The 14,247-nt window shown below is 36.9% G+C and overlaps 1 protein-coding gene across 1 annotated transcript in view; it reads left to right on the top strand.

Annotated features, from left to right (window-relative positions):
• The window catches only part of CASK (calcium/calmodulin dependent serine protein kinase), a 239,321-nt gene that overhangs the window by 141,445 nt on the left and 83,629 nt on the right, over positions 1-14,247 (top strand). Inside the window, 4 exon segments of the mRNA XM_086608529.1 lie at positions 1,562-1,664; positions 13,485-13,519; positions 13,521-13,575; positions 13,578-13,660. Of these exon segments, the coding sequence (XP_086464655.1) occupies positions 1,562-1,664; positions 13,485-13,519; positions 13,521-13,575; positions 13,578-13,660 (276 nt within the window).

The following is a 14,247-nucleotide window of genomic DNA, read 5'->3' on the forward strand; positions in this document are numbered from 1 at the left end:
CACTCTGAATTGGTGATTTGGATTTTTTCTAGAGCTTGTTTCTGGTGAGCAGTGTCAGTAGCTTCCTTTTTGGCTGACAATTATGTGATACAGCCCGTCTCTTTTTTAGGTACTGTCATGGAAATAGTATCACTTTTTGAAATGTAGGATAAAGATAAATCAGACCACAATGAATGGTACATTTTGCTCCATGTTGATGTAGCTCTCCCGTCTGCCTTCCTCCTTGCCTGGGGTGAGAAATTTGAGTCTTGATCTTTTCACTCAAAATGACAGTGATGAGAGGATGTGAAAGTGCTCAAAGTGTGCAGCTTAACAGTTTCAGTAAAGCAGAAGTCAAATGCAATATGCAGACATAATACGACCTGGTGTAACTTATAAATTGCAAATTAAAAATGGATTCTAGAAGTCCTGCTATAGGTAGCCTAAATTTAATGATCACCTCAAGAACATTATCAGACTTAGTATTCTCCATAGCATTTGAAATGAGAATTTCCATGTTGACTTTCTTAATGTATCATCAGTTTAAGAATCAGCTTTTTATGGGATAATGCAGATTTTAGTTAGATTTGTAAACAGGCTACACATTCTTGCTTGAAACCGCTTGTTTCAATAATTTAAAGTTTTTAAAAGAAAACATGGGTGATTACAGATGACGACTTTACAGGTAGTTAGATTGAGCTTCTTGTAGCTCCTTTGCACTATTTGAGTTTCTAGTTTTGTAATTTAAGCAGTAACGTATTCTCCAGAAGCAGTATACAAATTTGACATTCTTTCTTTTAAATAATATAGTTGACTGCAAAGGGAGGCTTTGACCAAATGTAGGAAGTTGTTCTATATTAATGCAGTAGTTTGGCTATATATATTAAATACTGAATGTGTTTCTGATAGATTTTGTCTGTATGTTACTTCCTTCTACACCGTTCAGTATCCATCCAAATTGTTTTATAATATTACTACTCCATTTTTATACATTACGCCTCATTCTTATTAGTGGAAAGACTGTGGAAAATCAAGTATGGATGACTGTGGCCTGGAATCCAGTTTAGAAACCTAAACAATTTCCCATCTCAATGGAATGTTGTTAGAAAACATCACAGGAATGTTGCTTTTCTTTCTTCAGTTGGAAAGTGATCAATGAATTTCTGTGATTGAGGCTCAAAATAGTGGTTTATGTTCTCTATGTGAAGGATAAGATCTGACAAAATGTATCCTAGGAAGGATGTTTCTGCTGGACAATTGAAACAGTGTAAGGCTTAAGGGTGAAAAGTAAAAAGTAATACCAGATAAGAAATTATAGACGTAATTTTTATTCTCCGTTTTATTATGATTTCCACTTTGTGTTCCTTGCGAGTTAAGTCCTGAAACGATTTGCTGTGCCTAGGCCAATTGAAATGGAAGCCAATGAAGAAAGAGGAGTCCCTGCCAGGGAAAAAGTATCTGAAATTAAGAAACTTTCCAAAAAAACTCCAAATTCTAGCTTCTGTTTGCAAATTTATGAAAATAAGTCCTAAAATGCAAATTGTATTCTCAAATATAATTTGTCTGGGTTTTGTCTTTTCAGCCGCACTGTGTACTGCTTGCCTCAAAAGAGAATTCAGCCCCAGTAAAGCTTGGTGGCTTCGGGGTAGCAATTCAGTTAGGAGAGTCTGGGCTAGTTGCTGGAGGTAGAAATTTTCCTTTGAAGTTACATAATATTATGCATGTTGTACTGCAGAGTTCTGGTCTTCCGATACAGCCTGGGCAGCAAAACAAGAGCTCAAAAATAGTCTTTCACTAAAGACTTTCTTAACATTATAAATGCACATAGTCAAAGCTAAATTGCTAGTAGAATATAACATAAGCTAACACTGGTTTGATCAAAATAAAATTGAAAAAAGCCATAGAATTTTCCATTTTAATGCATCTGTGGCATAATTCTTTCCGTGCTTGACAGAGCAATCAAATAAAAATGCCATCAGGATTAAAATGTATGTCAAAGCAATTGAGTAAAGACTTATTACAGCATCCTCAATGCTCCCCTGTTTCTTAGGCAAGTTCTGTCCGAATGCTATGCTGTTTAATAGCAAAATCTTACAGTTTTCACATGTGACTCTTCTGTGTTTTAATATTTCATTGTAATTATTGCCTAAGACATCAATATCTTGATACATATGTAATTTTTTGACTAAGTGTGTTTTGTTTTCTGGGATTTTATTTTCCTCTAGCTGCTTCCAGATTGTTCCAGACAATAGGGTTATGCTTTAATCAGCCTGCACAGAGTGAAGACCCAATCATTTTCTGAGCGTCATTGCCAGAGTAGGAGACCACAACAAAATATTTGTTAGTTTTAATTTTTATTTTTTCTTAAAACAGTCACTTCCTCTCAGTACCGGGCTGCTTCAAAAACCTCAGATTTCCTAATCTAATTACTTAAAGGTCTGCATCAAGTTGGCTTTTATGTGATCTTTAAAATAAAAAGCAAATCCAATATAAGCATACCAACAGCTTCCATTCTCTTACCAGATATTGCTAATACTTCTGGAAATATCCAGATATTTTACTACATAGAGACCTAGATACATCTTTTCCAAAAAATACCCATTCAGTTAAGCTACTACTGTTTCCTTAATAAAAAGGTCACTCCTTTCTTTACTTTCCTATGTTTCTCTGATTTTCTGTACTTCAGCCACTGCTTTTTAGTGACAGTTACTGGACTTTTATGAGTCTCTCATTTTTCTTCTTACATTCTCACTAAGCAACTTCATCCATTTCTTCTGCCTCAGCTACTCTTCCTGAGGTAATCAGATACAGTGTACTTTCTTTCAGACTACTAGCTGTCTTGCAAGAACCTCAAAGTTCAACTTGGGAAAAACAATCCTGTGTTTTCCCCAGATTTGTCAGGTGTCCTTCCTTTCCTGTTATCGTTCACCTGTTCTGCAACAATGCAACTCATTGTTATGTGCCCAACTTTCCTGCAGTTATCAGTGCTGTCTGGTTTTTCGTGTTTCTGCATTAAAATGTTTTCATTACTTTGTGATTCTGTTTACAGTACTTAGAGAAGCTTCTTTCTTAAGCCTCAACAGTATAGTATTTCTCTGTATCTTCTGCCTCATCTGTCTCAACTTCTGCCATAATCAGTCTCCTTCATAGTTCCCCCCCCACACACACGACCTGTCATTTTAATTTGTAGCCTTTTCATTAGCAGTTGTTACTTTCAGCTTCAAATTCCTCTCTCTTTCAGATACTCAGAGTAATGCCACTTCATTTATATACCATGGAAGGTCTCAGTTCTACTACTTATTTCAAGCTTTCTCTTTAACAGACTCCTTGTCTCTTTCTTTCTCATCTTCCATTCCAGTCTTTATATCACAAACTACATCTGTTTTCTGGCGATTCTTTCCCCTTCCAGAGTCCTACCTGAAGACATATTACTAGACAGTCCCCTACGCAGCACTTGCAAGATCTTATTTCTTCAACTTTACAATATTTCCCCATATGTGTTACATGAAAGTTAGTAATACTGTCTGGGCTTCTTTGAAGTGGGCTGTAAATTTCTTGTAAAAAAAACGTTTGTCCACATATTTACAGTAAATTATCCGTATGCGTGATGGATAGGTTTGTTTTGTAATAGTAGTGATAATTATTATAGGCACTACGTATTTCTCAATTGTCTCCTAAATGAAATAGAAACTCTTCTTATAGAGAAGTTTATAAGCAGTATAATAACCAACTTGTTCACTTTCATGTTCTTCTTCTAATTTTAGTGAAAAACATTGATTCAGCTTAACATAGTCAATTATTCCTCTTCGCATGGCAATTTCCTGTAGTTGATGGTTAACATATAAAAAAAACCCTCTATTAAATAAAAGCTATTGTGACGTTTAAGTTCTCTTACTGACTCTAAAACCCCCCTGTGCTTCTAACCATTTCAGTGCTCAGTACACCTTAAATTTTTTCAATACAGAAAATACAATACTTATTAATCTTTCTGTACCTAGATAATGTGTAGTAACCATGATAACCCAGCAAAATATACTCAATAACTAGTGCAAGATCCGTATGTAGAAATGACCTTGTTGTTCAAGGAACAGAGTCTTCCTGTATGTTATATTCCTTGGAGTAGTTTTATCTTTAAACCAGAAAAGGGCAGCTTTCCTTGAGAAAAAGCATGTCAACATTGAAAGTAATGTAACTGTAGTAAAGTTTGACTGATAGGACTCTTCCCTTAATTATGCATAAAAACACAGTCATTATGGAAAAGCTTTTCAGTATCTATGATGGTCCACTCCTCTTTTGTAGTAGCATTTTTCTCCAAAAATAAGAGTTGCTATATCTAAAGCATTCAGGGGCTACCATGTTCTAAACATTTTTTTTTGCTTCATGCATTTGCATGTGTGCCATTTTACTTACCTTTTCCACATTGACACACCTGTACCTGAAAAGACCCAGATTGTGTGTAGCCCAGGAGAACACAAAGAGAAGAGAATTATCTCCACTCGATGTCTTCAAAGCATGCCTTCTAGAGTACAACTTTTGTTTTGTTTTGAGACTGTGGAATGTTTTTAACTTAAGAAGTCTTTTTTCAGTGTGTGTAAATTGTTTTTTAGGGGGAAAGGGGATTTTGTAATAAAGTTGAACTAGAGTCCCAGGTATGGAAATTAGACTGGTCCCAATCTTTTCACGTAAGTCTAAAGATAGACTTGTGTTGTTTAGAGAGATTATAACTACAGTGTTCTTCAAGCAGATAGAGAGTTATTTAACAGAAGTATAAGGGACCTCATGATGATAGCTGTAACATCATACTAGATGTCATTATAAAAAATGTCTGTGGAGTAGATTTAGAAACATGACTGTTTTATCAACTAACAACCAGTAGAGTTTGTTTTATGAGAGTTTAATTATTATTAAGTACCAAAAAAAAAGGACATAGCTTTAACTCATTTTTCATAAGACCAGAATGGAAATGTAGGAAATATTTACATTTCCACTATGTAATACAAACATTTCACTATTTTGCCCATAAGCTGCAATGGCAATGAGAAGAAGGATGTGTCACCTTCTGAGTTCAGGAAATGGTTTTCTACAATCAGAAGTGAAAATTTTGTGAACGGTGTTCATTTGAGCATGAGTAGGTACTTTAAGATGGAATTCGGGCAGTATACATGGTAGTTTACAAATACATCGTAATTTATCATTGAACTCTCTTATGAAACAGGATGTAGACAGGATACAATCCCTGGTTTGCATGGTTAGATGCAGATGGAGAAGTGGCACCTCTGGGATGTCCGTGTATTAATAGAACAATACTCACATTATGATCTCTGTCTTATTCCTTAGGCAATTTTTCTTTCAGAATGTGTTATGAATTGTCACGATATTTTTCTTAAATAAGTGACATCGTATTTAATCAATATCAAATAACTTGGATGCTAAATCTTGGATTTTTAGCTCGTATATGGTATTAAAGGCTGAGAACAAAAGCCATTGAGTCTACAAGTGCTATTTCCTCCACTTCATCTACATATTTTCTCCTGCTTAGCTACTGCAAATAAGGGTAGCGGTATAGACCTAAGCAGTATGAGATTCTGTACTAACTGTCAAGTCGTATCTATAGATAATTAACTGCTTTCACTTTTTACCTGTAGCAGCAAAATATCACAGGTCCCCATGATGCTAATCCAGTCGAGTATTGATTTTTTATGTATTATTAGTTAGTTCCTCTAAGTTGCTTCAGATCCTATAGTATCTTCAGATATCCTAACACAATCATCATCATCTTACTGGAAAATATCTCTATCTTCTTTATAGAAGTACAGCACTATAATATGAAGTGTTCGTGGTTCTTCATCACTAGCCTTTTAGAACTTACTACAAAAAAGGCAAAGGAAGGCAGTACCATAATTTCCCTGCAAGCAGACTACTGTGAGTTTGGTGGTCGTGGGGGTATCTTTCAGTTCGTTTTGTCTCAATGTAAAAATTATCATAGAATCAATAATGGTTTGGGTGGAAGGGACCTTAAGGTCATCTAGTCCAACTCCCCTGCATGAGCAGGAACATCTTCACTAGATCAGGTTGCTCAGACCCCCGTCCAACCTGACCTTGAATGTTTCCAGGGATGGGGCATCTACCACCTCGCTGAGCAACCTGTTCCAGTGTTTCAATGAACTGGGTCTTGGTGGTTTTATAACCCCAGTTTAAAAAATCATAGTTTTGAAGTGTTGATTTTTACACTGGATATTTTTTTTTTCCTTTTCATCATCAGTGTCTGAATGATACAGTGAATCTTTCTTTTGTTTTCCAAGGAGAGGTAAACTTTTGTAAGCTGAGGTCCTATGCTAGTATTCTTCTTTCACTTAAAAGGTAGTGTTTCTTTCTTCTGCAAGGCAAGAGCACTGTTTCACTAATTTTTTTTTCCTTGAAAAAATAATAAAAAAAAAAGAGTAAGCCTCTTCAAAGCTTTGCCTCTAATAGACTTTGTTATATTTAAAAGATTAAACTGTGGTTTACTGTCTCTTAGAAATTTCATTTCACATCTGGGTCGATTTGAGAGTGTTTACAGGAGGCTAATGTGTTTAAAAGTCAATTTAAGTTTACTTCCTCCATCACAGTTTTATGGCTGAAGAGGCCATTGAATCTATTATTACAATTTGTCTCGTTAACATGTGATCTTTGCTTTGTTCGTTTTCTGGACACTGATATCCAGTTGTCCAGTTGTCTGCTGATGCATCTTTTAAAATACATTTTCTTCAGACAGTCTTCTGTGTTGAGGCTGAATTGCCTTTTTTTCTCTTTTTTTTCCTTTTTTTTTTTTTTTTTTTTAAATCTATTCATCTTCTCTGTACACCTGCTTTAAACATCTCTATTGTCTGGAGTAATGTGGAAAGGAATTAAAAGTAGTAAAGTATTGACTGATCCGATCTGTGTGTGTGATTCTTCGATTCCTTCCACATTATTCTGGACATCCCACTCTTTTAGAAACTCCTTAATTTATGAACATATTTCTTATTACACTATTGTGGGAGGTCAGATGGTGATGTTTATTAGTACCTCACATTTTTTTCCTAAAAATTATTTGTTCCAGTTGTTTCCTTATACATCGTTCAGATACTACTGCTGTTGAAAGACTCTCCTTCTGATATCTTGGTCATCAATCCCCTGCCTTAGGGATGACAAAATCTGATTTGGTCTCTGTATATACTCTTCTCTTGTGGAAAGCATAGCCCTATTGTCTGGAATAATATGGAAAGAGTCATAGAAACTAAATTATCAAAGGTAAGTCAAAATTTATCTTTAGTGCTTGTGAATGATATCAGATTGACAACACCTGAAGACTGAAGCTCTCTGTTTATCCACAGGAAAAATCAGCAAAATTAGCAATTTTATAAATTTCCAGACTACCAACATGCCTCAAAACTGGCTGATAAGAAAGCTTACCTCTAGAAATAAGATGTCTAATGTCTGTACCTATTCAGGCATTAAGTGCTTCCTAAGTCAGCAAACACTTTGGTGTAGTCATTTATTTACAATGAATTGGATGCAGGCAAGTATCCCATTGAATGCATACCACTGCTAAATCTTCATATCGTGATGATTTTCAGTTAATGCTACTCTAGAACAGATAAGAAGAACCTAGAAGCACATAGACAGAAAATTGATTCCAGTTTCCAGATGATTTCTTCTCACATACAGATACAACTAAAATCATGTGTGTGTGCATGCATGCAATATTTATTTAAATAAAATAATGTGGGGTTTTTTCATTGGCAGTCATTGAAATATATCCATGAGTGTTCTTATATCCTGAAGAATAAAGAAACTGTGGAAGGCAGAAGTTATCTATTAAAGAGAGAAAAATGAGAGTGCGAAAGGCTGAAAAATAAGTGAGAACATTTTCTCACACTGCCTCCAAAAAGATGCAAAGCTTCTCCCAAAACACCGAAGAAAATTCAAAAGCTTCTAAAATATTTTCAAACAATTGAACTGTTGAAAACAGTTTTAAAATTTTGCACTGGACATTTTTAGAAGGAAAATTTTCTACTAGATAGTTTTCACCAAAAGTGATACTTGGTCTATAGAGCAGTGAGTATTCATGATTTTAGAAAAATTTTCTGTCTACAGATTTTATTTCTCTTGTTGCTGATACTCACCTTATAGTTCTTGTAGCTGCAACATAGGAAAAATCCTATCTATGTAAGTTTGTGAGTGCACTCCATTCATTTTGCTGAGCTACATGGAGCTTAGCAGTCCTTGCTTAGGTCGGTTTTCAGAAGCCTCATCGTTTGCTCCTTTGGTGAACCCAGGGAAGTGGTTAGTTGTCACGAGGATTACAGCTGCCCCAGAAATGTCTTTAGCCTTTTTAAGTTTCTAATACATACATACACATGTATGCGCATTTTTTTTTACTCTGTTTAACTGGACAGTTCAGTCTCAACCAATTAAGTTTCTGTTTGCTCTGGGTTTCCTTTCCATGGAGGTGAAATTGTGATTTCCACCACCTTCACCACCACCCTCGTGTGAAGTGTCAGAACCTTGAAACCTGCACTAAAAAGGTTACAAAACCAAGTAGTTCTGTAATTAGTTTCACTAATTATAATCTAGCAGTGGTAAATGGCAGGATTTTATTAAGTTAGCCTAGCCTTCTTTCTCATTTAATTTGTATTTATGGAGTTCTCATTTAAAATTTAGAAGTGAGTATTAAGGTTTAGTGGTACTGACTTTTCAGCGTGCTATTAGGTAGCATCCTTTTTTCATCTAGTTTATAGCAACAGTCTCTTGGGGTCTTAAATAGCTGTTACCTATTAATGAGCTAGTCTAGTCCTTCTACTTAACATCAAGCAGTTCATTAAAATGGATTTTCATGGTATACTGATTTTGAACCAGGGCAACAAAGATCCAGGCTTCCACCTGTGATCTAAGTTGTTTAACTTCCAAGGGAGGAAAAGAAAATTGGGGATGATCAGAGAGAGACAGTGGTTTTTAACCATACCTTCTAAGTCTGTCTGTCAGTTTTTCTGTTGAGAGCTCTTGGGTACTAAGTAAACATGTAGCTTCACGTTCTGATGTGATGTCACCAGATAAAGCAAAATAGGAACCTTGAAGTGTCAAGATGCTATAATTTGTCTGTTGTCACATAGAAAGTAGGAATTAAACCTCAACAAGCTTATTCTGTTGGAAAAAAATGCATCTATGAGAAAAAAAATAACATTATGAAGGTCATTGATAATGAGCAGAGTGCTGGCAGTGAATGGCTACTGCATAAGAAGTGCTTGCATATTGTGTTTTGTCTGTAATTTTGATAAGCGTGCTGTTGCAAGTTATGTTTGCTACTTGTTGATATTCAGTAGTTTTTTAAGTATTTTTGTATTGCTTTGCCCTATGGTCAGGAAGTGAAGTACAGGAGGAAAGGAAATCTGAAATTGTTGTCCACCATCAAGACCCTGCTCTGCAAAATTTAGGGAAGCTGATTAATGCTCAGTTCAAGAAACTGTTCTGTTCTGCATGTATTTATGAGTGCATATAAATAATGAAGGATTTTTCTTGCTTATCAATTCCTTCAAAGTAATTTTTAATTTGAAACATTATTTGCTGAAGGGGAGGAAGAAGCCAAAAAATACCAGCCTAACCATGTGTGGTGAGTTGACCTTGACTAAACACCAAACTCCCACCAGCTGCTCACTCACTCCTCCTCTTCAAAAGAACAGGGGGAGAAAAAAGAAGGAAAAAACTCATGAGTTAGGTAAATACATGCAAACTGCTTATCAGTTACCATCACAGGTACAACCGACTTGACTTGGGGAAAAACCTGTTAATTTATTGCCAATTCAAATAGATTTGAGGTGTAGGGAAACAAAGACAAAAATGAAAACACTACCTCCCCTCCATCTCCCAGGATCAACTTCACTCCTTCCTCCTGACTCCCTTCCCCCCCCCAACCTTGAGTGGTGCAGAGGGATGGGAATGGGGGAGCTGTGGTCAGTCCATGACAGCCTCTCTCTGCCATGCCTTCCTTCTCACACTTTCCTCCTTCTCCAGCATGGTCCTCCCATGGGCTGTAGTCCTTCAGGACATGCCTACTCCTGCGTGGGTCCTCCACAGGTCGCAGTTCCTTCAGGGAATATCCACCTCTTCAGCATGACGTCCTCCCCGGCCTGCAGGGTGGACACTTGCTCTGGCATGGGGTACTGCAGGGGAATCTCTGCTGGAACAGCTCTTCCACGTCTTCCTGCCTCACCTCGGTGCTTGCGGGCTGTTTCTCACACTTTTTCCCATACTTCTCAGTGCCAGGCAAGGTTTTCCCTTACAATGCTTCCCTGAGGCACTACCCACCACTCCCCTGCAGTGGGTCTGTTGAGATAAGCTGTGTCCTGGCACAGGGCAGCAGCAGCCTTTCCTTATAGAAGCCATCCCTGCTGCCCCCCCACTGCCAGCACCCTGAACACCCTGAACAGCTACACCCAATAATGCTGTTGTGTTGCTTACGTAGCATGTGTTGCTGCTAAATATGGCTGTTTTACACCATAGGAGAAAACGTAGGGGCGGTAGCTGTTTGCACGACAACGCTTTCCTCAGAACAAGATGTTCCACAGATCGGCCTTCACTGCAGATACCCAGCAGACTTAATGCATTGGCAGAAAAACACCGAAACCAAAACCTTTAGGTCTACTTCTGACAGCACGTAGTCATTTTTTTACCGTGTTCATCTCTACAATTGTTTTATTTAAAACACATGAAGTCCTGAGCCAAGAGGGAGTGGCGCATAATTATTGGAAATGCACATTAAATCAACTTAGATATCATTTGATGCGTAGGATTTTAGTTTCATTAACCGCTTGATCCAGAGAACCATATCTCTCCCTGAATTTTGCTGCTTCTTTAAATAGCTTTGCTTGTCCTTGTGATACTTTCTCTTCTAGTGATATCTGCTGTTTTTCTTTCGAATAATCACTTTTCTCTAGACTTCTCAGATTTCATAACAGTCATTAGAAAGCCTGATAGGAAGGCAGAATCTTCAGAGTATGTATGATTTTCTATTTATATTGATAAAAAAGATTTAAACAAGCTTTATTACCATAAAGTGTTTTTTTCAATGTGTAAGAAAGGTTACACCTGCTCCAAAATTGCAAATAGGTTCTTGTGGCACCCAATATCAGGAAGTTTATTACTGAGATAAACAAGACGTGGGTAAGCCAGGCTGCTCTGTGGTCTTGCATGATGTCTTCTGTACTAAAGATTTCCAGCCTGTGGTATGCATACCACTAATGTCACATGAGCAGTCTGTGCTACACAAATCCTGTTTGAACAGGCAGATGTTGCTGCTGCCTATGTACATGTATAACCTGATACAGAGCTGGAAATGTTGAAGCTTTACTGTTGCAAATGATGGTATCTTAGGGTAAAAAAAGTTACAAAACTCCTATAGATAGAAATTTGTACGTGCATTTACAAAAAAAAAAAAAAAAAGGCAAAAACCCCAAGTTCACAGCAACTTGTGCATATTGGATATATATACTTGCCATTTTCCTTTCCTTCGCTGTCACCAGGCATTTAAAAGAGAGACACTTTGGGTTGTTTGAGGAGATATTTCTTCCCTTCATATTTGTGAGTTTGAAGATTTGGCTTGGGGCTTATCAGTTAGACTAAAAGTTACATCAGAGGCTTGGGCAACCTGTGTAGTGGAGGGTTTCCCTGCCCATGGCAGGGGGGGTTGGAACTAGATGATCTTTGAGGTCTCCTCCAACCCTAACCATTCTATGATTCTATGATCATAAGCCTAATAGATTGTGTATAACCAAACAAGAAGAATTAGAAATCTTTCCCAATGTCCATTTCTGTCTTTCTCTGTCCAGAGTAAATATCCTTCCTCTTTCCTTGGTGATGTGAGGGGTGCGCTGGACTTGCAGCATCTTGCTGTTTTACTCTTTTTTTAGCCTGGGAAAGAACTGCCCCTTTGCTGTCACGGCAGCCTAGGCTGCATGGACTTTTTAAGATGCCGATGTAGCTTAGGTGGTGAGGTAACATTCTTTTGTCACAGGCGGATTCATAACATTTGGTTTGACAGAAGAATTGCCTCATAAAACTGGCAATGAAAAGTTTTAACACAAAGCCAGGTGAAGAAGTTTGACAATGGTGTTGTTTCCCCTTAAGAATAGTGTGGTGAAAAAAGCTACCCTCTTTCTGTCAATTTTTAATCCTTGTAGACACGAAAAGGAGTGAGTGAGGAGTAGTTAACAAGCATGGTTAGATCGGGTTCCTGCATTAGGTGGTATAAAACAAAGGATGGTCCTTTACTGAGTAAGCTACTACCAAATAGTCTCCTAAGCGTTTGTTACCAGTGCTGCAACTTAGCTAACTCACATTCGAATGGTATGCAGGATAGGCTAGTCTGCAAGAGTCTCTTTACAAGACAAGACCGAATTAAATACATGCCATGCAAACACCTCGGATTCTCTTGGCTGCATTGTAAACTCTCCTGCCAGCACAAAGGTGCTGCAAGCCTTGAATGGAGCCTCTGAGTCCACTGCAGTATCAGTGAGCTAGAATAATTTATGAAGGTGGTACGAGTGGTAACAGTTGGCTACAGTTGTGGATTTTTTTTCTGCTATTGGTATTTGGTGGAACCAGGGTAGTCCAAAGACTACAGTATTTGTAAGTGTCAGTGATACCCTGAGGATTCAAAGCTTAATTCTTGCAAATCCTTTGCAGTGGAAACAAAGCTCTTTACAATGAGAAACATTTATAGGGAGCGATAAAATGTTTATTGCTTTTATTTGACTTAATGTGTTACATAGAAATTGAATGAAGTAATTCTAATCATTTTATCCACTCAGAAGATCAGTTGGTACTAAATAAGTTTTGCTTCTGTGAGTGTACTTTCATTACCAATCCAAAATCAGTACTGTCAGAGAACCATTACTCTGTGGTACTCATTGAAAGCATTCTGTGAAACAAATTAGCATTATCTTTTTATCTGTGGTAAATATTACTTACTTGAAATAAATGAACAACACATTTGCTAGCATTTTGCCTTCTTATTGACAGTTTCAGTAGACTGGCTAAGGTTTGGGCAAAGCATGAGACCAAACTATGCTCTTGCCAATTAGAGGCAGCTTTTTCAAGTAAGCAGTGTAGACTAGAACTCTACAATATCTTTGTACATGCTCTCTTGATAAATAATTCCTGTTTCAAAGGTTGTCCAAATTGATATTTCACCTCTGTATGGCATGTTTCACTGAAGAATCTTAGTACTCTTAATTCTTGTTTCATAGTCTGCAGGGTAGGGTAGAATATTCCTCAATTTAGAAAAGTGTAAATCAAGCAAAAGGGGAACTGCTGATTTGTCTTACTGGATATATTTAATAAATACTTAAGAAAAAAAAGAACTGTGTTAAAAGTTTAACCTATGAACAAAACTTATTAAAACTGTTTTAGGTTAATGCAGTGATAGTCCTTCGTTTCCATGCTTGATACACATCACCTGACTTGATTTTGGTTTTATTTCTATTTAGGACGTGTAGGAACACCTCATTTTATGGCCCCAGAAAGTGGTAAAAAGGGAACCTTATGGGAAGCCCGTAGATGTCTGGGGTTGTGGCGTGATCCTTTTATCCTGCTAAGCGGTTGTTTGCCTTTTTATGGAACCAAGGAAAGATTATTTGAAGGCATTATTAAAGGAAAATACAAGGTAAATGACAATATACCTGAGTTCTTTTCCAGTGAGATGAGCTCTGGCTGGTAAAATTTCTGAAAGTTGATTTTTGTATTTAGCCTGATTTAAATTTGAAGCTTATAGAAATACTGTCTGTGTTAATAGTAAAAAGAGATTATTTTCTCTCTCCAGTCTATCTTATTCCTGCTGTATTTGTGTATCAATATTAGGAATTAGAGTATGGAAATATTTACTCAGCTGAAATAATAAATAGATGCAACACTAGCCCCTAATTGTACGTGGAGCTCGGTAGGATTACATAAGGTTTAGGCTGTGAAGTGTAACATACTGTATGTTACCTTATTTTTATAGATCATGTAAAAATTTTAATCAAATAAAGGAACTATCAGAAAGGCTGATCATCATGTTGCCTTGATTTAAAACAAAATGCATGTTACTGTGAAAATGTAGTTACACATTTTTCTTTTAGTACAGTATGTAGTAAAGTGCAGCTGATGATTCAAAAGGAGCCACTTGCAACTGAAAGCAAATCAGTGTGCGTGCAAGATAAGTGTGTTTCACAACATAAGCAACCTAGAGCCATTATGGAGAACAAATTTAAA

The sequence above is a fragment of the Tauraco erythrolophus genome, chromosome 1, assembly GCF_009769465.1.
Source record: "Tauraco erythrolophus isolate bTauEry1 chromosome 1, bTauEry1.pri, whole genome shotgun sequence".
Lineage (NCBI taxonomy): Eukaryota > Metazoa > Chordata > Aves > Musophagiformes > Musophagidae > Tauraco > Tauraco erythrolophus.